The 27,999-nt window shown below is 39.5% G+C and overlaps 1 protein-coding gene across 2 annotated transcripts; it reads right to left on the reverse strand.

Moving 5' to 3' along the window:
* Positions 1 to 27,759, reverse strand: THAP12 (THAP domain containing 12). 2 transcript variants are annotated; one of them, XM_053562043.1, is made up of 5 exons: positions 27,375 to 27,759; positions 16,440 to 16,560; positions 12,669 to 12,776; positions 5,228 to 5,264; positions 1 to 2,856 (listed from the first exon to the last, which is right to left on the reverse strand). In XM_053562043.1, the coding sequence occupies exons 1-5, from the start codon at positions 27,461 to 27,463 to the stop codon at positions 923 to 925; spliced, it is 2,289 nt and encodes a 762-aa protein (XP_053418018.1). In that variant the 5' UTR covers positions 27,464 to 27,759; the 3' UTR covers positions 1 to 922. The 2 variants fall into 2 exon arrangements, with proteins under 2 accessions (XP_053418018.1, XP_053418019.1); XM_053562044.1 differs by lacking the exon at positions 27,375 to 27,759 and adding an exon at positions 27,101 to 27,243.
* Positions 27,760 to 27,999: the final 240 nt, after the last annotated feature.

Below are 27,999 nucleotides of genomic sequence, written 5' to 3' on the forward strand. Positions count from 1 at the left end.
TAACCAAAATTCACATTTTATTTAGATTGAAATAAACTATACAAAATTGATTTTCTTCACCAAAAATAACAGCAATATTTTCCATATTATTTCTAGATAAACCACAAAACACTTATTTTTGTAGCTTTTCCAGGTTTTGTTTATAAATCAAGACGAGGCTGTATATAAAGTCATGGAAAAAGACAGAAGAAAACAGTTAAGTCAGTTGTCAGTATCCATGGCCTCTGATTCTGTCAATCAGGAAACAGAAATGTTCAACATATGCCTGCTAAAAAGCTTATGGAGAATAGGCTCGACAAAGGAGTGTAAACAGTAACAACCTGATGGGGAGTTAACAATGGCAGGCTCTTCCATTCAAACTGTAACTGTCACTTGTTCCTTTAAGTTCAGTTGATAAAGACAAAATGTACACAGAAATCTTCATTTGGTGAGCTCGCAAGCTTCTCTCTGGTAATTTCTTTTAACTGTCCACAGATTTTTAACAATATATTTAAAACTTTTACTAGCTTCAAAGGTCAATCATTGGCTTTATTGTAACATTTTATCAAATGTATTCCTTCCTATCATACCTTTTCAAAATTTATTTCTTCAAAGAATTGACAACTCAGTACCTGACGTGGGTCTACTGTGATAGTAAATGTTATGTCTAAATTGACTTAACTAAAACAATTTAACAGTGTCAGTAGCCGAGATCACAAAAAAATGAAAGATGGCACTTTTAATGCTATCTTCTGGAAGAACGAATAGGTCTTCAAAGCATGAGCATTCAACAGAGGCCATTCAAGTAGGTAGATTATCAATGGCTAAAGTATTCAATGAAGGCCTACAGGCAAAGATATTCAGTAAGTGGCCTACATCCACCTACAGCTCTTCTTTCAAATATCAAATACAAGAGAAAGCCTTTAAATATATTTAAAGTCTCTTAGGTATTTTCAATGGTTTCTGAATTATCTGCAGGAAGCTCTGACTTAGTTGTATAGAGTTTGATATACGTGTCCACCATTAAATCCAGATCATGTTTAATATCAAAATTTATGTTAAGCAAAGCCAAGTTACTTGACCTTTGGTCTGTCAAAGTGTTCCTCAAGTATGCTTTAAGACGTTTTCGTCCATTTTCATAACGCTCATTCTCAACCTTCATCACAGGAAGAATACACAAGACCTTCAGCAATGCATACACATTAGGAAAAAACTTAATGTCAGGCAGGTGAAGGGCTTCATAAATGGTGGACGGAAGCTCAATATCTTTTCCTCTGTGTTTCCATTTAATTCTCCAACAATGAAGTTCAGCTGAGAGTGTGTCAGGATTGGGTAAATCACTTCTGTACATGTCAGCATGGTGTTCCTCTGATGTATTGAATTTGAGTTGACCCATGACTGAGGGTACTAGAGACAAGCACTTAAGAGCTTTGAGGTGCTGCTCTGAGAATATATCTTTAAGTTCCTGAATAATGTGTTCCACTGTTGGAACACTTAGGGTTTCTTTATAGTAACTCTCAGAAGTTAGTTGAGGTTCCAAGATACCTTGCTGAGCTCTGCGGAATTTCCCAGGAAGCTTCATCTGAATATCAAGTTTAGTTGCCAAATTTGTGGCTTCCTCAAACCAAAACTCATGATAAACTTCAATATTTTCCATCACTTCATTGAGTGAATGCAGCACTGCAGTCAAGCTACTGGCTGCAAAGAAGATATCAGAGGTTTGCCCCTGGAGATTTTTTCCAAAGGCCCTTGTGAAAGAGAGGACATTTTTAAGAACAACAACAGTAACAAGGAAATCAAAATCTGTTACTGCACTACAGAGGACAAATGCTTGGCCAGCTATACAATTATTCCATCTAACAGTTGTGTCACTATTTATACCATCTAAACATAAAACAAGTGCTTGCAGGAGGTCCACTAAAACTTCAAAAGCATCATGCCTTCCTGTCCACTGAGAATGGCAAATTTCCTTCAGTTCTTTAGCCCTTTCTTCACTGTTCTGAAAAAGAACAGAAATTACATTGTCAAGTTCTAAAAGCAGTTGTGGTGATCGATGGAAAAAAGAACAAACTTCCTCAATTGTTCCCAATGCAACAGATACTCCCATAACAGGCACTGATTTTGCCAACCATATATTTAAGGCACAGGAAGAGCAAAGTGTGTAGATAGCTTGGGGATATTTCTCTAGAAGTCTAGAAGCAACAACTTTCATTTTGGAAGAAAATCCACTGGACACAATGTAAGCCTGGCCACGACAATACTCCATATTTAATCCCCACTTCTCAGTTATTGTAGTGTGAAATTTCACAGCCAAAATTTCTGCATCGGCTTCATAAGGCAGGAAGCCCACAAATTCCTCTCTCAGGTTATGAGATTCATCCACGAACCTCACCAGCACCGGTAGGTGCTCTTCCCCTGCTATGTCCACTACATCATCTGTGATTAGAGAAAAGAAGCGTGAGTCTCTCACTTCCCTGAGAGTTTCTTCCCGAATGCAGCTCTCACAGATTTCTAGCATCTGTTTCTGCTGTATTTTTGAACAAAACAATGTGTTAACTGCTGTTGTCTCAAAGCGCTTTCTCAGAACCTCTTCACCAGAATTTATTCGGCACTCCAGCAGTGCTTGAAAGTTATCAGGAGTAAAGAGACCTTCTGGGAGTTCATCAGCCTCATGTCCATCTAGAGGTATGTTTTGTTTTCCCATAAGAATCAAGATTTCAAATAGGGATTTGAGATATTCTTTGTTTTCCTTCTCTTCAAGGGTTAGAGGTAAAATGTCCTCATCCTGTTCTTCACCCACCTCTTCTGCACTAGGGTTCTGAGCATTGCTGTTATTGGTTTCTTTATGCTTTTGTTCCTGTTCAGAAGTTTCATCAACTGAAAAACAAAGAATTATTTTACAAATAGGCTCACGAAGAACTATACAAAACAAAAAAAATTTTATCTCTGATTGGCTAAACATTAAAGATCCACAAACTCATTCATTCAATATTCACAGGTGATGTACTGAACCACAGACTTAAATACAAAGATTAAAATAAGACATATTCTAGTTGGAGAGACAAACACTGTAAACAGATATATTTTAATCCTAGATGTAGAATCTGTTGTAAGATAAGAACAATTTTGTATAAACTTAACAAGGCACTTCAGATAAACAGTCCATGCCTCCAAAAAAAGGAAGGAGTAGAAAGTTAATATTTACTAAGGTACTGTGCTTGGCATTTTATATGCATCACATTATTCTTTCTTCAGGCAAGTGATGTCAACCCCATTTGACAAATGAGGGCACTAAATACCTTGCCCAAAATCACAGTTAGAAGGGCTGATGCTGCTTTTATCAAATAATTAAGCCACACTTTTATTTAGGAGATAAGACAACTATGCAAACCAAAATAATATTAAGTAGATTAAGGTAATTCTTAGGGATAATACTAGAATACCAGAAATCTCTTCATATTTGGATGGGAAGACTAAGTCTCTACAGTTAAATGTCCTGCCCACAGTCATATAATGTCAGTGGCAGGGCCAGGAAAAGAACCCAAATCTGAGAAATCACAGTTAGAACCTAGTCCTTAGAACTTAGGATTATGACAGGTGCACTGAGAGTTTTTCAGTATCACATGGAAGAGGGAAGAAAGAAAAAATTCAGAACAAAGAAGTTGCATTCAATAATGACAAGGACAAGGAGGACATAAATAGGGTCGGGGTGGGGGGTGGGGGGAGGACTTCAGTTGCAGGAAGTACTCCAGCAAAAGTACTAAGGTGGAAGAGGCTGTCCAAGTACAAAGGGAAATCTAGTCTGAATGGAGCCTTTACAAGCAGTGCTTCCAAACATCTCAGGCCTTTCAGAGCTTTACCACGGTTGAGTAAGTACAGGGAGCAACCTTCTTTCACCCCTCCTCAACTCAGATGGCGCTGCTCTTCATCATACACTACAGAGCAGTGGTTCTATACTAGGTAGGTCTCCTAAGTCAAAAAGAGGTTATTATGATACCTGTCTACCTGCCTCCCTCTTCCTCTCTCTGCTCCATTACTTCTCTGCTTCTAATCAACAAGCACTAATTCTGTAATTTGTATTTCTCAAAAAATGCTCACTAAAGAACAAAGAGTATAAAGTGAAAAGTTAGTCCCTCTATTTCTGGGCATCTTTCCATATGCAAGTCATAGGCATGTAAGTTTCCTGAGTTCCTTGAATCTATTCCCTTTTCCCCACTCTCCCTACCATTGCCTTAACTAAAGCCCCTTCAACTTTTATTTGGTCTCCTAACAGCTTACCTGGCCTCCCTGCCTTCAGTGTTACCTTTACCACCTCTAATCCAGCAGTGTTCTATGTAACATGGAAATCATGTCCATGTTATTACCTACTTATAACCCCCCACAATGGTTCCTTATTGGTGCCACGCAACACTTCAAGTTCTGGCTTCCATGGTCTCTAGGTTTGCTTTCTAACCATCATGGGTTATTCAAAACTCCAACAATACCAAAATGAGTGTAGTTCCCCAAATCCAGTACCCTGTTTCATACCACTTCTATTTCTGCATAGAATAACTTCCTCTCCTCTCTTTGTATGAGTCCAGGTCTCCATCCATAAAGGAGGAAAATAACAGTACTTATCTCAGGGATACTGTGAGAATTAAATTAATTAATACAAAGTATTAGCAAAACCCTTAGAATAATGATTTAGCCACAGTACTCAGAAAGGTCATGTTAATAACAGCAATGGCTGAAAGAAACAGGAGTAATAGTAACAACTGACAAAAATAAAAATCCTTTGGAGACACAGCTCAGCCATCAGCAACTGCAGAAAGGCTGTGACCACTATTTCCAATGATGCAATGTTACTAAGTGTCCCCACAGCATTTATTTCATAAACATTTACCAAGAACTTACTATGGACCACAGAGTGGGGGGACAGAGATACAGTGCCTGTCCTTACTGTTGCGCTTCCTTTCCTACCCTGGGATGCCCTGTGTGCCTGACACCCGTACCACATTGAGAGTACTGAGAGGAGAGAAGGAGTCACCTCTGCACTTGGCAAAGTGTGTAGGACAGCAGCACTCAATAAAGACAAACTAAACTAAGACTTTAGTCCCACAAACAATTCCAGACCACAGGACAAAGCTGGGCACACTCTTCATTCATTCTCAAGGTAAATTTTCAACATAAAACATATTTATTTGTCCTTACCAGGTCAAGGCCTTTTTAAAAGGCATTCAGAAGTTGAGTCATTAACACTATCACTTACTTTTTTTCTGTTTCAGAGTCCTGATTTCATCTTCACTCTAAATGACAAGAAAAAGAAACAAACCATCTTTAAGAAAACTGACTTACGTAATATACCTTAGATTCACAAACAGAAAAAGCCTATTTGGGGCCTATTTAATTCTTTTAAAAGTGTAAGTTCTTTATATAGAATATATTCTTCAAATAGATGATGAAAAAACCAGAGCAAGAATTAGCTAATGATTCCAAGCTTAAAGTCCTACAGCAAAAAAAGAAATCATTCAACTTACTTTGTAACTTTGGGTTATAAGCACTGCTTACTGGCTAATAAAAGGCGTGAAAGTACACCATGGCACTTGGGGTCAAATTTAAGAGGACACAAATCATCCTCCTTCCTAATTTAACCCTGGAAACACAACAAAAGAGGGAGGTTATTCAATCTCTGAACCTAACAAAAGCAATGAACAATCCCTGGGAAGCAGAAAGTAACAAGAGTGCCAGAACAGCAGAGCAATGACTGCAGTGCATAGGAAGCCAAGTGGCACCGACTTAGACTGAGGAAGAATTTTCCAGCTATGTGCTTTACTCTCCCTCCAGCCCTCTACTAAATGCTTAAATAATGATTCATTCGGGGGCAGCGCCTGTGGCTCAGTGGGTAAGGCGCCGGCCCCATATACCGAGGGTGGCAGGTTCAAATCTGGCCCCGGCTGAACTGCAACCAAAAAAAAAAAAAAAAAAAAATAGCCGGGCGTTGTGGTGGGTGCCTGTAGTCCCAGCTACTCGGGAGGCTGAGGCAAGAGAATCGCTTAAGCCCAGGAGTTGGAGGTTGCTGTGAGCTGTGTGATGCCACGGCACTCTACCGAGGGCCATAAGGTGAGACTCTGTCTCTACCAAAAAAAAATATATGTATATTCATGATTCATTCCATTATTATTCTATGGCAGCAAAGCTGCAGTGCCAGACACAGGTTAAGACAACAGGGCATCTGTTGGGTAGCAATGGACATGGGGTGCTAGTAACAAGAAACATCAATCAGCAGGCTGGTCACCTGGCACATTCCCTCCTTATCTTGTGGGCTGCAAATTAGAAGGTTGGCAGATATGGAAGAATGCCTGCTGTGAGACATGTGAGGTTCTCTGGAGGGCACAATACAAGGAAATGATAACTACAGGATAAGAAGTAGTTGAGCTCCTCCCTGTAGTACATATTACAGGTGGCCCTCTGTATCAGTGGATTCAACCAAAGGCAGGTCAACAATACAGGAGAAAAAAAGAATGGTTCTGTCTATATTCAACATGTGCAGGCTTTCCCCCTTGTCATTATTCCCTAAAAAATGTAGTATAACAACTATTTACACAGTATTTGCTCTGAAGTATATGAGAGGATGTGTGTAAGTTACATGCAAATATATCATTTTATATTAAATATGTGTGGATTTTGGTATCTGCAGGGGGTCCTAGAACCAATCCCCCATAGATACCAAGGTTAAACTGTACTACAAAAAAAAGCTGATAAGGGCTCGGCGCCTGTGGCTCAAGCGGCTAAGGCTCCAGCCACATACACCTGAGGTGGTGGGTTCAAATCCAGCCCGGGCCTGCCAAACAACAATGATGGCTGCAACCAAAAAACAAACGGGCATTGTGGCCAGTGCCTGTAGTCCCAGCTACTTGGGAAGCAGAGGCAGGAGAATCGCTTGAGCCCAGGAGTTGGAGGTTGCTGTGAGCTGTGATGCCACAGCGCTCTACCCAGGGCAACAGCTTGAGGCTCTATCTCAAAAAAAAAAAAAAAAAGCTGATATGGAGGGCTTTTTGCATGTTAGCACTCATCTATGGGAACTCCAGAAAAACAGAAATAATGAAAGGGAGGACAATGTAGGAAGAAAAAAAAACAAGAGATTTCTTAGAACAATGTAAGTCTTAGATATGTCCTCAGATACAAAGTGGAAAATAAGCTTCACAACTAGATATAAGTTAGCAAAATGTAAAGTGTAAAATGCAAAGCAAAAATTCTAAAAAGCTTTTAGAGAGAAAAAGCAGATCACCTAAAAAGGAACAAGAATCAGAAAAAAAAAAAAAAAAAAAAAGAATCAGGCTGGCATTAGATTTCCAAAGCAATAATGGAGCTAGGTGTGGTGGCTTACGCAGTAATCCTAGCACTTTGGGAGGCTAAGGTGGGAGAATGGCTTGAGGCAAAGAATTTGAGACCAGCCTCAGTAAGAGCTAGAAACTGTCTCTACAAAAAATAGAAAAATTAGCCTGGTGTGGTGGCCTATGCCTGTATCTCAGCTACTCCAAAGGCTGAAGCAGAAGGATCACTTGAGCTCATGAGTTTGAAGTTGCCATGAGCTATAGTGACACCACTGTACTCTAGGCCAATCTCAAAAAAAAAAGAAATAATGAATGCATGCAAAAAAAATAAGATCAAAATCACATAGACTATATCTTTTATGCATCACTTAATAACATTCAAAATGAAAAATATAAAATGGTTTTAAAAAACAAAATCCATACCTAGAAATTAAAAAGAAAATACTATGTTAACAAAATGAGGAAAGCAGTTACAAAATACTTATATGTGTAGATAAATAATAAAAGCACTATATGCCTAAAATTGTGGGATACAGCTAAAATGAACTGAGACATTTACAGCTTTGAATACATATAAATATGAGCTAAACATTCAAGAAGCTAGACAAAGAACAAAAAAGTAATTCCTCCTAATCAAGAAGAAACCAATAAATCATTGACAACACTTAACTACTGGCTCTTTGAAAAGACGATTAAAATGACATTCAAAAATCTTAGATGAAGTTTATAAACTTTTAGAAACATAATACACAATAAAAGAAAATCAATAAAAAATTGGAATGGCAATCAAAAGCTTCTCTCACCCACCTCAAACCCTGTGATGGTTTTACTAAGTTCTACTTAACTTTCAAAAGCAAATAACATCTACCTTATACAAGTTTTTCTAGAAAAATTAAGAAAAAAAAAAAAGAAAGGTATCCAACTCATTTTATAAGGCTAACGGAACTTTGATATCATAAATGGTTAGGAAACTACATAAAAAGAAAATTATAGATTAACACTTATAAATGCAAAATCCTAAATAAAATATTGGATTTTAATTAAAAATTTAATTGGATTAAAAAATCCAATAATTTAAATTAATTTAAATAATTTAATTATGATTAATTATAATTATATAATTAAAATTCCAATATTTTGGATTAAATATTAATAAAATAGGTTAATTGAATACAATAATACAGGGTGGCCATAAAGTTTAAATTGCACACAAACTTTATGGCCACCCCACATATAAAAGCAAACAGATGCATTATAATCAAACAGGGGTTATAAGAACTTTTTGTTATAGCCGGGCATTGTGGCCGGTGCCTGTAGTCCCAGCTACTCGGGAGGCTGAGGCAAGAGAATCGCTTAAGCCCAGGAGTTGGAGGTTGCTGTGAGCTGTGTGAGGCCACGGCACTCTACCAAGGGCCATAAAGTGAGACTCTGTCTCTACAAAAAAAAAAAAAAAAAAAAGAACTTTTTGTTAGTTGAGACAGAGTCTCACTATGTCGCCCTTGGTAAAGTGCTATGGCAGCACAGCTCACAGCAACCTCAAACTCTTGGGCTTAAGTGATTCTCTTGCCTCAGCCCCCCAAGTAGCTGGGACTACAGCTGCCTGCCACTGCGCCCGGCTATTTTTTGTTACAGATATCACTGTTGTTTACCTAGCCTGGGCCAGGTTAGAACCCACGGCCCTCGGTATGTGTGGCTGGTGCCGTAACTACTGTGCTACGGAAGCCAAGCCTCATCACAAAAACTTAAAGGTAGCCGGGCGTGGTGGCTCATGCCTGTAATCCCAGCACTGTGGGAGGCTAAGGAGGGAGAATCGCTTGAGCTCAGGAGCTTGGGACTCGCCTGAGCGACAGTGAGACCCCGACTCGTGAAAAAAATGGAAAAACCCAGCCAGGCGCCACAGCGAGCGCCAGTAACCCCAGTGGCTTCCGGAGGCTGAAGCAGCAGGGTACCCGCAGCCCAAGTCTGAGGTTGTGCTGAGCTACCACGCCCACTGCACTCTGCTCAGGGGCATAGGGTGGGACCCCATCTCAACAACAACAACAACAACAAAAAAACAAAAAAAAAACTTAAAGGTAATTCAGACTCAGAAATTTCATTAATGTTATTCATTGCCTTAAAGAATTTTTAAAATACAGAACATTACTACTTAACAAACGCAATGAAAGCATTTAATAAGTTTAAAAGGTTATGATAAAAACTCTGAATATAAAACTAGAATGGAATTTCTTTAACTTGATAAAAAAAAATTAACAATACCAACAGCAAACATCTACTTTTTTTTTGGAGATGGAGTCTCACTTAGTCACCCTGGGTTTAAGAGCCGTGGTGTTATAGCTCACAAGAACCTCAAACTTTTAGGGTCAAGAGATCCTCTTGCCTCAGCCTCCTGAGTAACTGGAACTATAGGTGCCCACCACAAAGCCTGGCTATTTTTAGAGACAGGGTCTTGCTCTTGCTTAAGGTGGTTTCCAACTCCTGAGCTTAGGCAATCCACCCACCTCAGCCTCCCAAAGTGCTAGGAATTACAGGGGTGAGTATTACCGAGCCCAGCCTCAAACATCATACTTACTTGTATAGAAAACTCAACAGACTAATAGGATTAATAAAAAAAATCCCTGGCTGGGCCTGGGCACTCACACCTGTAATCCTAGCACTCCGGAAGGCCAAGGCGGTAGGATTGCCTAAGCTCAGGAGTTCAGAGAGGAGCAAGAGCGAGACCCTATCTCTACTAAAAATAGAAAAAACTAGCAGGGTATTGTGGTACACACCTATAGTTCTAGCTACTCTGGAGGCTGAGGCCAAAGGATCACTTGAGCCCAAGAGTTTAAGGTTGCTCTAAGCTTTGACGCCACGGGACGCTATCAAGGGCGACAGAGTGAATCTTTCTCTCTCTCAAAAAAAAAATTCAAATTTGTTGAAAACAATTTCAACCCAAATATATAATCTATACCAACAAGAACTGTAATATATTTAGGAAGTAATATAAGGAAGACTGTACACATTCTCTCCTTTTTTTTTTGAGACGGAGTTTCATTAAGTCGCCCTCGGTAGAGGGCTGTGGTGTCACAACTCACAGCAACCTCAAACTCTTGGGCCTTAAGCAATTCTCTTGCCTCAGCCTCCCAAGTAGCTGGGACTACAGGTACCCACCACAAAGCCCAGCTATTTTTTTGTTGCAGTTGTCATTGCTGTTTAGCTGGCCCAGGCTGGGTTCGAACCCGCCAGTCTGGGTGTATATGGTCGGTGCCCTACCCACTGAGCTACAGATGCGGCCCTACACATTCTCTTTTTAAAGAATAGCAACAAAACCCAAAAACATTCTCAAATTATTTGATTTTCCATGCTCCTAAAAATATTTTAATTCTTTTTGAAGAACTGGTATTTAGTTTTGTCAATGATGCTGTTACTTGACAACTATTTTACTGTTTCTTTTTTTGTATTCATGTATGAGACTAATTAGTATTATAAAGATGTCGATTCACAACAATTACAATGAAAATCCCAACAGAATTTCTAGGAGAACGTGACAAAAAATATTTTCAAATTTATATGGAGAAATAAAGGTCCACAAATAGTAAGACAGTTTTGAAAAAGGAGAGGTAAGCAATCACCCTCTTTGAAAGAAAAATATGACAATGCCATGGTTTTAAACTTTTAAGTTTTAAAACAGTGTGGTACAAATACAAACAAATAATCCAATGGAATGGAACAGAGCTCCCAGAAACAGCCTTGCATATGTATAAACAAAGGTGGCATTTTGTATTAGTGGATGAAAGGATGCATAAAGTAATAAGACTAAATTGGGAAAACTGGTTGTCTACAAGAAAAAAAATTAAGTTAGATCCCTACTAGACACCATACAAACTCCAAATGGATCAAAGATCTAAATATGAAAGGTAGACAAAGGTGAGGGTAAGGGAAATTAGATAAATGTCATCTTTAAAAAGCAAAAAGTAAGTTGACTGCTATGACATATATTAGATACAATAGCAAGAATATCAATAGGTAGGGAAGGAACAGGAATTGTAATAGTAGATGAAGAAAAAAAAGTACCAAAGCAAAAATAAGAACCTTGCTAGTGGCAACGATGACAAAAAGTCATGGACTGAGGAGTCTAAGTAATTTAGTTTACCTAAGGTTAAAAAAAGCCCCTGTAGGTTTCAATCTTCAGAACAGAAGGATATCAAAGGAATATAAAAACAGGCATAAATTATGCCATATACAGAGATTTAAGAGCTTTTTCTAAGCCCTGTTAGTATTTAATAGTGAAAAAATCCTTATCTTTTTTTTTTTTTTTTTGTAGTTTTTGGCCAGGGCTGGGTTTGAATTGCCACCTCTGGCATATGGGGCTGGCGCCTACTCCTCTGAGCCACAGGCGCCACACAGAAAAAACCCTTATCTTTAAAACTATCCACACCTCAACTTTTACATTTTCTCTCTCTCTTTTTTTTTGTAGAGACAGATCTCACTTTATGGCCCTCGGTAGAGTGCCGTGGCCTCACACAGCTCACAGCAAACTCCAACTCCTGGGCTTAAGGGATTCTCTTGCCTCAGCCTCCCGAGTAGCTGGGACTACAGGCGCCCGCCACAACGCCCGGCTATTTTTTTGGTTGCAGTTTAGCCAGGGCCGGGTTTGAACCCGTCACCCTCGGTATATGGGACCGGCGCCTTACCGACTGAGCCACAGGCGCCGCCCCATACATTTTCTCTTTCTTTATTCCTTTGTGCTGAATTCTGGAAACACACCTCAGTTCCATTCCCTTACCACAAAGAAAAGGTAGCTTTCTTTTTCTTCCTTCTCTAGAAAGGAAACAAGCTACTGGTCTTTAATTAACACAATTTGGCCTAGTCAACCAGTATCAACAAGCTAAATTTGGCTCGGTGCCTGTGGCTCAAGTGGCTAAGGCGCCAGCCACATACACCTAAGCTGGTAGGTTTGAATCCAGCCTGGGCCCGCCAAACAACAATGACGGATGCAACTAAAAAATAGCCGGGTGTTATGGTGGACGCCTGTAGTCCCAGCTACTTGGGAGGCGGAGGCAGGAGAATCGCTTGAGCCCAAGAGTTGGAGGTTGCTGTGAGCTGTGATGTCACAGCACTCTACCCAGGGTGACAGCTTGAGGCTCTGTCTCAAAAAAAAAAAAAAAAAAAAAAAAAAAAAAAACAAGCTAAATTTGAGGAAGATTTTCCAATTTAAATACTAAAACAAACTAAACATCTTATATCCAGGCTACTTTAATAATAACTGTAACATTCATTTGCCATTACACTACCTCTGAAATAGAGAGTGACTTGGATTCATTTTAACATGAATGCATCCATATTTGATTTCCTTGTATCATGGGGAGAGGGGAAGCTGAAGGCACATAAACATACCAATTCTTTTATTCGTTTTCTGTGTCTACTGTGTGGATTGTTCAAATGACTGGTAAGATCAAATATTGTTGGTATTGCATTATCTCGAAGAACTGTCCTATAAGGGCTCTGAAAAAGAAAAACATGTTAATTAAGAGATGGTCTTTAAGAAGGCACTGCAATTGCCCTCTAGTAATCTAATACAAATTAAGAAACTGAACTGACAGTAGACATAAGAAATAAAATGTATTTACACTTTGCTTATCTAGTTCTAATTCAGTCTCCTATTTTATCTGTTCTGTCTTCATGAGTCTACCTAATCTATGAGACACGAGTCTCCCTAATAATCTTCCCTGTTGTATGCTGTAAAATAAAGCCTCCTTACCTCCTTACTTTACCTTTTGTTTACTTTACTTCTGCTAATATTACAGAAAAGTATCAAGACACAGTGTAAATAATATTGGACTGGGACCCAGAAGATGTAGGAACTAGTGCAAATTCTATCAATGACTTACTAAGAGACCCTGGCTAAATTACTTTCCATTTTTGGAAACCAGTTTCCTCTTCTGAATAAAATTCAGGTACTAACCTAAATTAACATTTCCCAAAATGAAATTATTCATATGCTAAAGTTATATTTGCCGTTTCAGTTATATCACCATCTATATTTTTACACAATCTATGTACTCCCTTAGTTAACACTGTCTTAATAAAAACTGTAATAATGATTTGATGGGCTAGTTATGTGTTAACATGTATTACAAAACTTCCAAACTGCTAGAAGCTGGACACATAGTTAGATGGTAAAAGGCTTCCACAGCCAGCCCTGAGGAAGCTAGGTAGGGACAAGAAGTTTATTAAGAGGGAGGGTAAGTAATAAGCTGGTCACTGTGGCTCACACCTGTAATCTTAGCACTCTGGGAGGCTGTCACAGGAGAATTGCTTGAGCTGAGGCGTTCAAGACCAGCTTGGGCAAGAGTGAGACCCTGTCTCTACTAAAAATACAAAAAAAAGTAGGCGATGTGGTGGTGTGCACAGATAGTCTCAGCTACTTGGGAGGCCAAGGCAGGAGGATTGCTTGAGCCCAGGAGTTTGAGGTTGCTCTGAGCCAGGCTGAGGCCACAGAACTCTACCCCCAGTGATAAAGCAAAATTCTGTCTCCAGAAAAGAAAAAAAAGACAGTAACTGCTATTCCATTCCCTCTAGCTAGTCCAAAGAACAGTGCTTTTAATTTCTACCTTAATTTGAAATGATAAAGATAAAACATACTTTTACTTAAATAAGCTTTCTGAGTAGTGATTATTTCAAAGTGATAAAGCATGTTCAAAGAATATGCCAAATAAAAATAACTCTTAAAATTTTTCAGAGAATGGAGGCTGTGAAGATATGAAGGGAAAATATATATGTAAATGGAATATATTATCTTGGGTTTTATCCAAAGAGTTGCTAAATACATTTGGGAAGAATTTCTATTCAGAGTCAATATTTTCTAGTTCAATCCCATGCATCATAGAAAACACAAAGAAAAAACAGATTCCTAATGACACTCAGCTTCTAGTGGTAGGCTACTGATACTGAGTCTTCCAAGGAGTTTGAATCAGGGACTGATTAGAGACACAATCACCGAAAGGAGCAAAAACTATAATACTCAAAGCTTCCCATCTTTCCCATTGAACAAACCTCTCAAAATTAAGCAAACATACACACACATGTGGCTCTGGTGTGAATCCAGAGTCGTCAACTCTGGATATCTCACTCATTATTAAATAAGAAGAAAGGAAAAAAACATACTAACAAATTTTAAAAATTCAAATCAAATTAATTTGCTATTTGTAATTAAAGCAAAGATATTATTCACCAGAAAACAGAATATATAAATAGAAAACATGGGAACATTTTATAAATATTTATTTATAAGTATACATGCCAAAAAGGCAATTCATATGCATGATATCAAGTATCTTAGTATCAAGATTTAATCTTTAACTGCTAGATTAATGTTCGGACATACAGTAACAATCTTACTCTAGCATCAAAATAACAAAATATTTGGCTTTAGTTGAACTAGTCATGAATGTTTATGACAAGATCTTAAATGCCAAACTAATGAAGTCAAAACTCTTGATTTTTTTTTTTTTTTGAGACAGAACCTCACTCTGTTGCCCTGAGTAGAGTGCAGTAGCATCAAGATAGCTCACAGCAATCTCAATCTCCTGGGCTCAGATAATACTCTCGCCTCAGCCTCCCAAGTAGCTGGGACTACAAGAGCTTGCCATGTTGCCTAGCTAGTTTTTCTATTTTCTTTAGTAGAGACAGTCTTGCTCTGTCTTAGGCTGGTCTTGAACACCTAAGTTCAAGCAATACACCTGCCTCAGCCTGCCCAGAGTGCTAGGATTACAGGTGTGAGCCAGTGCACCAGGCTGAAGCCAGAATTCTTAAACATTTGGATATAGATCTCTGATAATCCAGCTTTTAAGAGCAACATTTTCCTCTATATGTATAGAAAGAATATTCTCTCATAATTGGATTAATTTATTCAAGCTTGAAGAATCATTTGGAAATTAAAAAAGCAAACCTACCTCATCTTTCTGTTCTATTCTCTAAGCAATATAAGAATGAACTCTATTTTAAATTCCTCATATTAATCTGCATAAAATTGCAGGTTAATTTGCATAAAATGCAAAAATGTTTATTGCTTATTATTTAAAATAACAATTTGGGATATTTTTACTTAATGTCAAGAACGTAAAAGTAGTTTGCCTTTTAAACATATGAAACATCTCATTTTGGTTGATCATTACTACCCTCTTAACAAAGCAAGGCAAAAATATCCCTCATATATTCATCATTAAACTGTTGAACCGGAATTGGCTCACCTCCCAATGACTTCACAAGTATCTGCTTCAATTAATTTTGAGAAATAAAATAACCCAATCATTCTTTAGTTTTCTGATGCCTCTGCAAAATGTATCTGAAAAAAATATCAAAATAAATTGCTGCATAACAATATATAGTGTACCTTCAAATCAAGTTTATATCTACCTCAATAGTTATTTAAACCTCAACAGGAATATATTATTTAACAAAACCATCTTCCTAACGGTTTCTAATGTGTTTCAAGTCTGCTTTATTTCAATCAAATCTGTCCTATTTGTGCCTTTTGTAAATCACAGCAATAGAATCACAGAGGATTAAAAATCTTGGACCTCAGCAATTATCTAATTTCTTCATTAGAAACAGGGGCTCAGAAAGGGGAAGTGACTTGGCCAAGCTTATGCAGTTAACAGAGTCTTGACTTGAAATTGCAAAGGACTGATGGAAATGGTTTTTCACATTACCTGTATGATTTGTTTCCTGTTGTATCTAGCACATAAAAATTAAGGGTTGGTACTGACAGTACATACAAAAACATGAGAAGACAGACCTCCATTCCTCCATTCCTTTTTAGAAGATTTCACTCCTAAAAAAGCGCTAGAGAAACTGCTCCAAATAAAAACAATTTTACCTACCTTACGTAAATACTATATACTTTTATAATTATCTAAAATTTCTCTGAAGACTAAAAATGATGACCTCAGGTAACTTGGGGAAATGGGCAATAAGGGGGTCAAAAAATTAGGTTTTTAAGAATAAAAGATACTATTCAGTGCCAAACCTATATTCATCTTAAAGTGGAAACACTAATAGATAAATATTTACACTTCCAATCAGAAGACAGAGAAAGTGAGACAGGGAGAGAGAGAGAGAGAGAGAGAGAGAGAGAGAGAGAAACCAAGCCCTTCTATTACTTACAGTTCTACAGATCATAGAAGTCTCGAAGTGTTTGGCACATAATCGATAATGTTTATTTAGTTGATCAGGTGTTTTATCTTCTAAGTCTGCTCTCCTACAATTCTCCACCCACTTCTGGCATCTATAAATAAAACCAAAATACAATTATGGAATATCAGCTCAACATTTAAATTCCAGCCTTCAACTGTGAGTCAAATATACATTATGAACAATGGATTCTTGCACCCCTTTCCCAAAAACAATATAATTTGAAGAATTTAATAACAAAATGAGAGTTAGAAGAGACCTTAGAAATCATTTAGTACAAATCCTTCAATTACCAAGTTGGGAAGTATTGTACTTAAGAGTCTCATACAGAATCAACAGCAAAACTAGAACTTCAACCTAAACTTTTCAACTCCCAGAACATTCTACCATCAGAGAGGATTCAATCACCAGCAGTATAAGAAAACAACTATACAACCATGTGGCCAACAGCCTAACATTCCCTGCAGGATTACAACTTAAGCAAATCAAACAACATTGTCATTATAAAAAAATAGTAATTAGATGTTGTAGAGTTTCTTAGAAAAGCATGAGGCTGTATGTGTTTGCCTTTCTATAAACATGATCTATCATTTACAAGGACATGTACAGACTAGATTGCGAGTACCATGAATACTGGCAATCTAGTACACAGGAAGTGTTGAAGATAGGGAACAAGACAAAGTTCTTGCCCTCCTGGTGCTTAAATATCTGCAGGAAAAAATATTCATAATAATAATAATGCTTACAAAGCACCTATTATGAGCCAGACATTGTTCTAAGTTGTTTCAAAAGTGCATACTATTCTATTATTATCATCTCCCTTATGCAGATGAAGAAACCAAGGCACAGAAATATTAGTATTTTGCTAATGTCACAACTAGATCTTTCCTTCATTCTTCAAGTTTCAAAGAATAAAAGTTATGCCATGGATAAAGAGTGTCACAGATCTGAAAACACAGTCATTTTATAATTACATCATAGTATATTCACATATTTTAACATTACTGTCTTACCTCCCTCCCCATCACCACACGTATACCTTGACACTTAATTCCCTCTACTCACAGCTATCAGGAGGCTGAGGCAGGTGGATCACTTAAGCCCAGGAGTTCAACATCTGCTTGGGCAACATAGCAAGACTACATCTCTTAAAAAAAAAGTTTGCTGGGCTCAATCAATGGCACATGCCTATAGTCCCTGTTACTGGGAGGCGGAGGTGAGAGTATCACTTGAGCCCAAGAGTTCAAGGCCAGTCTGGGCAACATAGTAAAATATTATCTTTAAAAAATCAATCAATTAATTAATTAAAAAAAATTTCCTCCACTCTTAAAATGTAAAACAACAGTGCTCTTGGTCTACAGAGAACAAGAAATAAAAAACAACAGTGAAACGCTGTTCTCAAATCTAAACCAAAACTGCATCTGATTGTATAGCATTCAGTTCAACCAAGAAGTAGTACTGTACACAGTAATAATGCCTAAGATGCCCATATTTTAATCGTATTTTATACCTGTACAATATGATTATAAACATTCATCATCAAAATCTAAATATTAAGTATAAAATCATTTCACTATAAAATAATTTGCCATATAGCTACAGTTAAGTTTAATTCTTAAATCTTTGGAGACCTTCCACAAAGAACATTACTTACTGTCCATATTACCTCTGAACGAAATTGAAATGTTTTCTTTTTTATTTATTTTAATTTTATTTTTTTAGAAATGTTTTCTGACAGCCATAGCAACTCACACTCAATCAAGAACAGATAAGGCATCAGGCACAGAGCCCAATTCACTACACCTCTGTCTTTCCATATCAAATACCTAAGAATAAATTTAGTAAACATGTACAAGACCTCTAATAATTTTTTTTTTTTTTTTTTTTTTAGACAGAGTCTCACTTTGTTGCCCTTGGTAGAGTGCCATAGTGTCACAGCAACCTCAAACTCTTGGGTTAAGCAATTCTCTTGCCTCAGCCTCAAGTAGCTGGGATTACAGGTGCCCACCACAATGCCTGGCTATTTTTAGAGATGAGGTTTGGCTCTGGCTCAGGTGCAATCCACCCGCCTCGGCCTTACAGTCTAATAATTTTTTTTAAAGGAGACTTAAATAAATAGAGAGATAGACAAGCTCATGGACTGGCAGACTGAATTCTAAAGGTATCAATTCTCCCCAAATTGATCCATTGATTCAATATAATCACAATCCCAATAAGTTCAGGAGAGAGAGGAAGAGAGGAAAAAATGACAAGATTATTCTAAAATATTTTACACAGAAATTCAAAGGACCAAAAATAGTCAAGAAAAAAGAAGTTGAAAGACTTACATTAACAGATCATTAAGACTTACTGTGGGGTGGCGCCTATGGCTCAGTGAGTAGGGTGCCGGCCCCATATACCGAGGGTGGTGGGTTCAAACCCAGCCCCGGCGAACTGCAACAAAAAAATAGCCGGGCGTTGTGGCGGGCGCCTGTAGTCCCAGCTGCTCGGGAGGCTGAGGCAAGAGAATCACACAAGCCCAAGAGCTGGAGGTTGCTGTGAGCCATGTGACTCCACAGCACTCTACCGAGGGCAGTAAAGTGAGACTCTGTCTCTACAAAAAAAAAAAAAAAAAAAAAGACTTACTGTGAAGCTTATTAAGATAGGGTAGTATTGGTACAGGATAGAATAAGGAAACAAAACACAGAGCTGTGGATACTTAGAAAAAGGTAGCTTTGAGCAACAGTGAAGATGAATTTTTCAGTAAATAGTGCTGAGCTAGTTACATATCCATTTTTTTTAAATTTATTTTTTATTTGGGGATTCATTGAGGGTACAAGAAACCAGGTTACACCGATTGCATTTGTAGGTAAAGTCCTTCTTACAATCGTGTCTTGCCCCCAAAAGGTGTGCACACACCAAGGTACATATCCATATTATAATAAAAAAAATTTTTTTTGAAACAGAGCTTCACTCTGTTGCCCCAGGCTAGAGTGCCATGATGTCAGGCTAGCTTACAAACTTCTATGTTCAAGCAATCCTCCTGCCTTAGCCTTACCCAAGTCGCTGGGATTATAGGCTCCAACGACAGCACCTAGCTAATTTTTCTATTTTTAGTAGAGATAAGATCTCACTCTTGCTCAGCCTGGTCTTGAACTCCTGAGCTCAAGCAATCCTCTTGCCTCAGTTTCCCAGAGTGATAGGATTACAGGTATGAGACTCTCGCTAAGCCTGATAAAAATAAATCTTGACCCTTACTTTCATACTATATACAAAAATAAATTCCAAGTGACTATACATTTTAATACAAAAAGTAAAACAAAGATTCTAAAAGATAACACAGGAGACTATCTCTATTACCCTGGAGTAGATAAAGATTTCTTAAAGAAGGCAACGGAGAACACAAACTCTAGTGGAAAAAATGAATAAATTAAGCTACTTTAAAGTCGGTAACTCTTCTTCCTTAAAAGAAGCTATTTAAGATACTGAAATGGCAACCCACAAAATGGGAGAAGCTACCTTCAGTACATAAACCCAACAATGGACTCATATCTAAAATACATATGAAGAACTTCCATAAATAAATCAGAAAACCCATTACAAAAATGTGCAAGTGACTTGAACAGGCACTTTATAGTAAAAAGGTCATAAAAATAGTCAATACATAGACTTTAAAAATGTTCAATCTCATTTGTCATTGGGAAACACCAATTAAAACCACAGCAAAATATTATATACCCTCAAGAATAACCATAATGGGCTTGAAGCCTGTAGCTCAAGCAGCTAAGGTGCCAGCCACATACACCAGAGCTGGTGGGTTCGAATCCAGCCCAGGCCTGCCAAACAACAATGACAACTACAACCAAAAAATAGCCGGGCATTGTGGTGGGTGCCTGTAATCCCAGCTACTTGGGAGGCTGAGGCAAGAGAACTGCTTAAGCCCAGGAGTTGAAGGTTACCATGAGCTGTGATGCCACAGCACTCTACCCAGAGCAACAGCTTGAGGCTCTGTCTCAAAAAAAAAAAAAAAAAAAAAAAGAATAACTAAAATATAAAAGAGATAATGCCAAATGTTGGGGAAACTTTGCCCATCAACAGTAAAAAAGAATAAATAGTACATTCATTCAATGGAATACTATTGGCTATGAAATGAACAAACTACCTATGATCTCACAAACTATCCTTAAGCAAGAAGCAGCCAGAAGCACATTCTATATGATTCCTTTATATGACTTTCAAGAATAGGCAAAATTCATCTGTGATACTCTTTTCGTTCAGAGAAAGTTAACACAGCTGACCTGAGATTGCTATCCTTAGAAAGGCCTTTTTGTTAAGGGCCTTTGGCTAGTGTCTGAGAATGTGGCTGGTAAACAGTTTTCTTCCTGGCGATGCTTATAGCTCAGTGGGTAGGGTGCCAGCCACATACACCCAGGCTGGCGGGTTCGAATCCTGTTTTGGTCATCTGTGAAGCCAGGGACTACCTCAAAATTTATTGCAATGGTTCCATGAAATAATGCACATAAAAAAGAACAGTGCCTGGAACAAAGAATATGCTATGTAGTCGGCATAATTATTACTATTCATAGTGTTGTTTGTAGGATTAAAAGAGATAAGATGAAAGTTCTTCACACTTTGGAGCAGTGACTCCCAAACTTCATAATCTCAGAATTCCTTTACACTCTTAAACTACTGAGGATCCCAAGAGCTTTTGTTTATGTGAATTTTATCAGCATTTATCATTATAGAAACTAAAACAGAATAACTTTACACATTTATTAATTCATTAAAAATATCAACCCATTACATGTTAACATAATTAATATTTTAATAAAAAATAATATTTCCCGGGCGGCGCCTGTGGCTCAGTCGGTAAGGCGCCGGCCCCATATACCGAGGGTGGCAGGTTCAAACCCGGCCCCGGCTGAACTGCAACCAAAAAATAGCTGGGCATTGTGGCAGGCGCCTGTAGTCCCAGCTACTCAGGAGGCTGAGGCAAGAGAATCCCTTAAGCCCAGGAGCTGGAGGTTGCTGTGAGCTGTGTGATGCCATGGCACTCTACTGAGGGCCATAAAGTGAGACTCTGTCTCTACAAAAAAAAAATAATAATAATAAAATAAAATAATATTTCCCAAAACAATCCAGCCTCACAATGATAGGCAGTTAAAGGTTAACGAAAAATAACTATATTTCATGATATGCAGTTAAAGGGTACTAAAATACTCCTTTTCCATATAACTATGGCTGTTCTTTTTTGATACTATACCAAAACTCCACAAGTGATGGTTTCCTAAACGTCAGTTGTAATGTGGAATCTGAAACCAGACCAACGAGAGTTTTCATACTCTGTTAAAGTCCACTGGTCTCTCATTTTTAATATATCTTTTATCAATGCATGGCTCTGTAAAATTGTAAACTGATCATTTGGAAAATATTAATTCAATGAGTTATACAGACTATCTATTAACGCATTCATTGTAAAATGTTATTTAAAAATCACATTTATCAATATCATCAGTGATTTCATCAGAAAAGTCTTTCAAGCTCATGGTGGCACACACAAATTTTCCAAAATTCTAATTTTCTCTTGACTGCTCAATATCAGTTGTTTTCCTTGAAATGGCAGGCTTATATATTTCCAAAAAAATGTCTACAAAGCACCCAGATCTGAATAATATTTAGAAAATTCTAGAAGGCACAGTACACAACTTATAAAGAAATGACACCTATTACTTGTTATATACCCCCACACCACCAAACTCCACTGTCCACTCCTGAGAAAATGAACATGAAAAAGACAAATAACATCAGAATGTTATAAAAACAAGGCCAGGTGCAGTGGCTCATGCCTGTAATGTTAGCACTCCGGGAGGCTGAGGCAGGCAGACTGCTTGAGGCCAAGAGTTTGAGGTTGCTCTCAACTACAATGCCATGGCACTCTACTGGGGGCAACAAAGTAAGACTCTGTATCCCTCCGCCCCCTCCCCCCCCAAAAAAAGAATGTTATAAAAACAGTTTTCACATTATAGAGTCAACTCCCTGAAAGGGTCTAAGGGACTGCTGTGGTCTGAATGTCTTATGTCCCTTCAAAATTCATGTTCTGGAAACTTAATCCTCAGTGCAGTGTTACTGGGAAGTGGGGCATCTGGGAAGTGATTAGCACATGAATAGAATTAGTACCCTTTAAAAGAGGCCCAATTTATTTGCTACCACCATCATATGAAGACACAGCAATAAGATGCCATCTATGAAGCGAAGAGCAAGACCTCACCAGATACTAAAATCCACTGACTTGATTTTGGATTTTCCAGTCTCCAGAACTGTGAGAAATAAATTTCTGCTGTTTATACCCACTCCTGGCTGGGCGCCTATAGCTCAGAGGTTAGAGTGCCAATCCTGTGCACCAGGGGTGGCAGGTTCAAACCTGGCCTGGGCCTGTTTAACAAAAATAAATAACCCAGTCCAAGGTATTTTGTTACAGCAGCTCAAAGGAACCTTGACAGGAACCCTCATGAGTCTCAGAAAATCACTGTTTTACATTTTTACAAGGTAGAGTACATCAACTAAATCAACCTTAATTAAACTGCCAAAAGAACCTTGGAAGAACTCTTGGTTAAGTTAGTATTAACTGCCTGAGGAGAAGAGCTTCAACTGCCCAACTCACTCTAAACAGAATACTTCCTCCTAGTTTGGAGATGAGCTCCATCCATCTACTATGAGCTGTCCCCAGGTCCTGCCAAGCCTTGAAATTAGACATATAACCCTGGGGCAATCAGATTTAGGCAGTGATTTTTTTTTTTTTTTTTTGCTTAAACCCTGCCATTGCCCTAAGCTGAGCTGATTATACTATTTCACTTAAAAAATAAAAAAAGTGGGCAGCACCTGTGGCTCAGTGAGGAGGGCGCTGGCCCCATATACTGAGGGTGGCGGGTTTGAACCTGGCCCCAGCCAAACTGCACCCCCCCAAAAAAAAATAAATTATAAATTAAAAATAAAAAAAAAAACCTTAATACTACTTTTTCTAAACCAGTAAGAACTATCATGGTATGTGAATTCCACACTGTGCACTTTATTTAAAAAAAGTATTTTTTTGACACAGTCTTATTATGTTGCCGTCAGTAGAGTGCTGTGGCGTCACAGCTCACAGCAACCTCAGACTCTTGGGCTTAAGCGATTCTCTTGCACCAGCTTCCCAAGTAGCTGGGACTACAGGTACCTGCCATAATGCCCGGCTACTTTTTTGTTGCAAGTGTCACTGTTGTTTAGTTGGCCCGGGCTGGGTTCGAACCCACCGGCCTGGGTGTATGTGGCTGGTGCCCTACCCAGTGAATTATGTGCGCTGCCCTTTATTTAAAATTTTTAAAATAGTCGGCCATGGTGGCTCACGCTGTAATCCTAGTACTCTGGGAAGCCATGGGAGGCTGAAGCAGATAGATTACTTGAGCTCAGAAGTTCAAGACCAGCCTGAGCAAGTTCAAGACCCTATCTCTACTATAAACAGAAAAACTAGCTGGGTGTAGTGGTGTATGCCTGGAGTCCCAGCTACTCAGGAGTTTGAGGCAAGAGGATTGCTCAAGACGAAGAGTTTGAGGTTGCTGTGAGTTATGATGCTACAGTACTCTACCCAGGGCAAAAGAATGAGACTCTGTCTCAAAAAACAAAACAAAAAAGATGCTCCTCTTCTCTACGCCCATGGAACCCAACAGCTGGCTATTTCTCATTCTCCTGAGCTAGTTCCTTCTCATCTCTGTGAACCAGACACAGTGGAAAGGCCTCAGGCCTACTCTCTGTTTATCTTTGCTCACTCCTTAAGTAACCTTACCCAGTAGAATGGTCTTAAATAAGTTCTATAAACTGCCTGTATTTACAATCGTCAGTCTGGAAGTCTTTAAATTTCAGACTTGTATACACTACTATCTATTCACAAAGGTGAAACTCACATAACATAAAACTAACCATTTTTAAAGTAAAAACTTGAGCAGTAATTAGTACATTCATGATGTTGTGCAACCACTACCACTACCCTAGTTCCAAAACATTTTCATCACTTCAAACGGAAACCCTATACCCATTAATCACTGGTCCCCATTCTCCGTTTCCCCCAGCCTCAGGCAACTACCAACGTGTTTCTGTCTCTATGGATTTCCTTATTCTGGATATGTCACACAAATGGAATCACACAATATATGATCTCTTGTATCGGGCTTCTTTCACTTACCATGTTTTTGAGATTAACCCATGTTGTAGTAGGCACTTCATTCCTTTTTATGGCTGAATAATATTCCACTGTACTGATATACATTTTGTTTGTTCATGCACTGACAGACATCGGTTGTTTCCATCTTTTGACTACTGTGAATAGTGCTACCATGAACATATGTGTACATTTGGGTTTTGGGGGTACCCATTTGCAATTCTTTTAGATATATATCTAGGAATGAAACTGCTGAGTCATATGTCCATTTGCCACTCACTGTGGTTTTGATTTGAACTTCCTTAACAATTAGTGATGCTAAGCATCTTTTCATATGTTTGTCTTGTATCTCTTCTTTGGAGAAATATATATTCCAAGTCCTTTGCCCATTTTTTAATTTAGTTGCCTTTCTGTTGTTTAATTGTAAAAATTCAACATATATCTTCTTTTCATCTCCTTTATATATCCTGGATACTACACCCAAAGCAATCGTAATATTTGCAAACACTTTCTTCCATTCTTCTCACTTTCTTGGCAATGTACTTTGATACACAAATGTTTAATTTTAATGAGGTTCAATTTATCTATTTGTCTTTTTATTGCATGTGTTTTTGGTTTCATATCTAAGAATGTGCTGCCAAATCTGTCATAAAGGTTTGTCCCTATGTTTTCTTCTAAAAGTTTAATGGTTTTAGCTCTCGTATTTAGACTATTGGTCTAAATAAGCATAAGCCATTTAAAGTGCCCATTTTTGTATAAAGTATGAAGAAAGAAAAAAAATATTTTTTGAGTCTCACTCTGTTGCCCAGGTTAGAGTGCCATGGTGTTAGCCTATCTCACATGAACCTCAAATTCCTGGGTTCAAGAGATCCTCCTGTCTCAGCCTCCCTACAGGCACCTGCCACCACCACGCAGGGCTAATTTTTCTGGTCTCGAACTCCTGAGCTCTAGCAATCCTCCCAGCTTGGCCTCCCATGGTGCTAGGTTACAGGCATGAGCCACCACAATCAGCCCAAGACATCTATTCTTGGCATATATTAGACTTATCAAACTTCACATGACCCAAATCAACTTTTAATATTCCTCTGTAAAACCTGCTTTTTCCCAGTCCTCCCTAACCCAGTAAATGCTCAGCTTAAAAATCTTAGAGTCATCCTTGACTCCTCTTTTGCTCCTACAATTTACATCCAATTAGCAAATCCTGTTGGCTTCACCTTAAAATTATACCTCAAGTGCAACAATTTACCACCTCCTTCTCTTCTAATCTAATTACTGCATAGTCTTTAACTGGTCTTTCTGCTTTCACCTTCGCTTCCTTACAATCTATTTAATAAGCAGCCCAGCCAATGATGCTGTTAAAGTTTAAGTCACTCTGCTCTAAACCCTTCAATGATTTCCTATTTCACTCAGAATAAAAGCCATAATGCTTTCCATGCCTTATAATTTCCTACACAATTTGCTCCTTCCATACCTACACCTTTCTGGTCTCGTCTTTTTCCTCTCCTATTTTCCCTAAACCAATTCTGGCAGTCTCTGGCTGCTCTGCCTTTGCATTTACCATTTCCCGAATGCTCTCCCCCGAGATAGCTTTATGGCTGACTCCTTCACCTACTCTGGTCTTTGTTCAAATTCATCTTTATGGTGAAACGTTCTCTGATCACTCTATTTAAAATAGCATATTGTGCCTCTCCTGCTACTAATTCCCAACCCTGTAACATTTGCTTTATTTTTCTCCATAATATTTATCAGCATGACACACTACGTATACATTTCACTTGTCTATTTCCTCCCACTAGAATATAATCACTAAAGCCAAGGACTGTGATCTGTTTGTTCATCTGTAGCCCTCGCTGTGGAGAACAATGCCACACACACAGTAGGCCTTCAAAAAATTTGTTGAACTAGTAAGTAAATTGCATACTACTTTATACTTGGCTGTTGCTCTATCTGTCCTAATGGTCTGTGAGCTGTCCGCAGGCAGCGACACTGTCTCACTTAACCTATGAATTCTCAGCACCTAACATTAGCGCTATGCACATAGTAGGCCTTGATTTTAAAAGAATGAACCAATGAGAGAATAGCCTTGATTTTAAAAGAATGAACCAATAGCCTCCACCGTTCAAACAGTCTACGCTATCACTCCCTAAATATAAATTAGATCATCTCGATTACCTCAAGAAACATGTTTCAATATCAATTCCCACGCACTCATACATATCCTCTGCTATCCCCCACAATAACCAAGTGAGATAATGAATAAAGGTCAGAGCCAGAAATTGAGCCCTGAACCGTGCAATGACAAAACCGAAGGAGAGTAGATGTGACGTGAGATCAAAGGTGGCCAGTCTCCAGTGACCACAACCATAGAGACTCACTCTCTTTTGACAGCTAAAGACACTAAAGCCCAACGAGGAAAACGAATCGCCAGAGATCACAGAGCAAGTTAGTCATGGCAAGAACCCACCTTATCCCGCTTCCGCGCGCCACCCTCGCAGCTTGGTATTTCGGGTGGTGCCCTCCGCGCCGAACCCCCGCTGGCGCACGTGCTCCGAGGGCCCCGGACGCCCGCCCGCTCCCCGGCTGGCGGCCCGGTCCCACCTGCGCCCGAGGCTGGGGTCTACCACAGTGTTCTGTACCCCGTAAGCCTCTCTCAGCGCCGGAGCCCGCCCGGGGCCGCAGGTTGCCAGCGCTCCCCGCGGAGTTGGGCCCGGGCTGCCAGCGCGGCGCCCGCCGCTTACCTGGCCGGATCCCGCGGGAACCTGAAGAAGGCCAGGTCGGACTGCGTGCTCTTCCGCGTGCAGTTGGGGGCAGCGCAGAAGTTCGGCATCGTCGCCCGCCCGCCGGCCGGCTCAGCCCTCCCCTCCCCGCCTCCTCAGGGCAGTCCGCCCGCCCGTCGGGGCCGGGGAGGGGAGCCAGGCCGGCCGGCCAGCTCGGCAAGGACGGTGCGCGGGGGAGGGGAGGGCGGGCAAGAAGCCGCGAGGGGCAGGAAGGGTGCCGCGGTCCGAGGCCGGGCTGAGGACGCAGCTCCACAGTGCTGTGAGCGGCCGGGAGGATTTACCGCCGCCGCCGCCGCTGGTGTACCTCCCGCCCGCCCGGGACGCTGCCGCCTCCTTCCCACAATGCACCCCGGCGCCTGGGGGTGCCCTCTCTTCCCTCAGCCTTCCTCCTCCGCCCCTTTTTTCCGCGGACCTCTCTGCTGGCGGGCACGCGCAAAGAAGCGCGCCTGCTGGGGTGTGGTGAGGCAGAGGGCGGACCTGACGCAGACTCACTCAGTGCGACTGCGCAAAGCCTAACTGGCTGGGAGAGGGAATTGCGCATGCGGGCCTAACCCTGGACTCTAGAGCAGGCGGGTCCGAAGCTGCC

The sequence above is a fragment of the Nycticebus coucang genome, chromosome 14, assembly GCF_027406575.1.
Source record: "Nycticebus coucang isolate mNycCou1 chromosome 14, mNycCou1.pri, whole genome shotgun sequence".
In the NCBI taxonomy this organism is placed as follows: Eukaryota; Metazoa; Chordata; class Mammalia; order Primates; family Lorisidae; genus Nycticebus; species Nycticebus coucang.

Excerpts from the sequence above, each read along its gene's own strand:
- THAP12 (XM_053562043.1), bottom strand. The coding sequence starts at position 27,463 with ATGCCGAACTTCTGCGCTGCCCCCAACTGCACGCGGAAGAGCACGCAG. Across the intron at positions 16,561-27,374 it reads TTCCCGCGGGATCCGGCCAG|ATGCCAGAAGTGGGTGGAGA; the intron begins GTAAGCGGCGGG and ends TTTTATTTATAG. Across the intron at positions 2,857-5,227 it reads GACTCTGAAACAGAAAAAAA|TTGATGAAACTTCTGAACAG; the intron begins GTAAGTGATAGT and ends TTTGTTTTTCAG.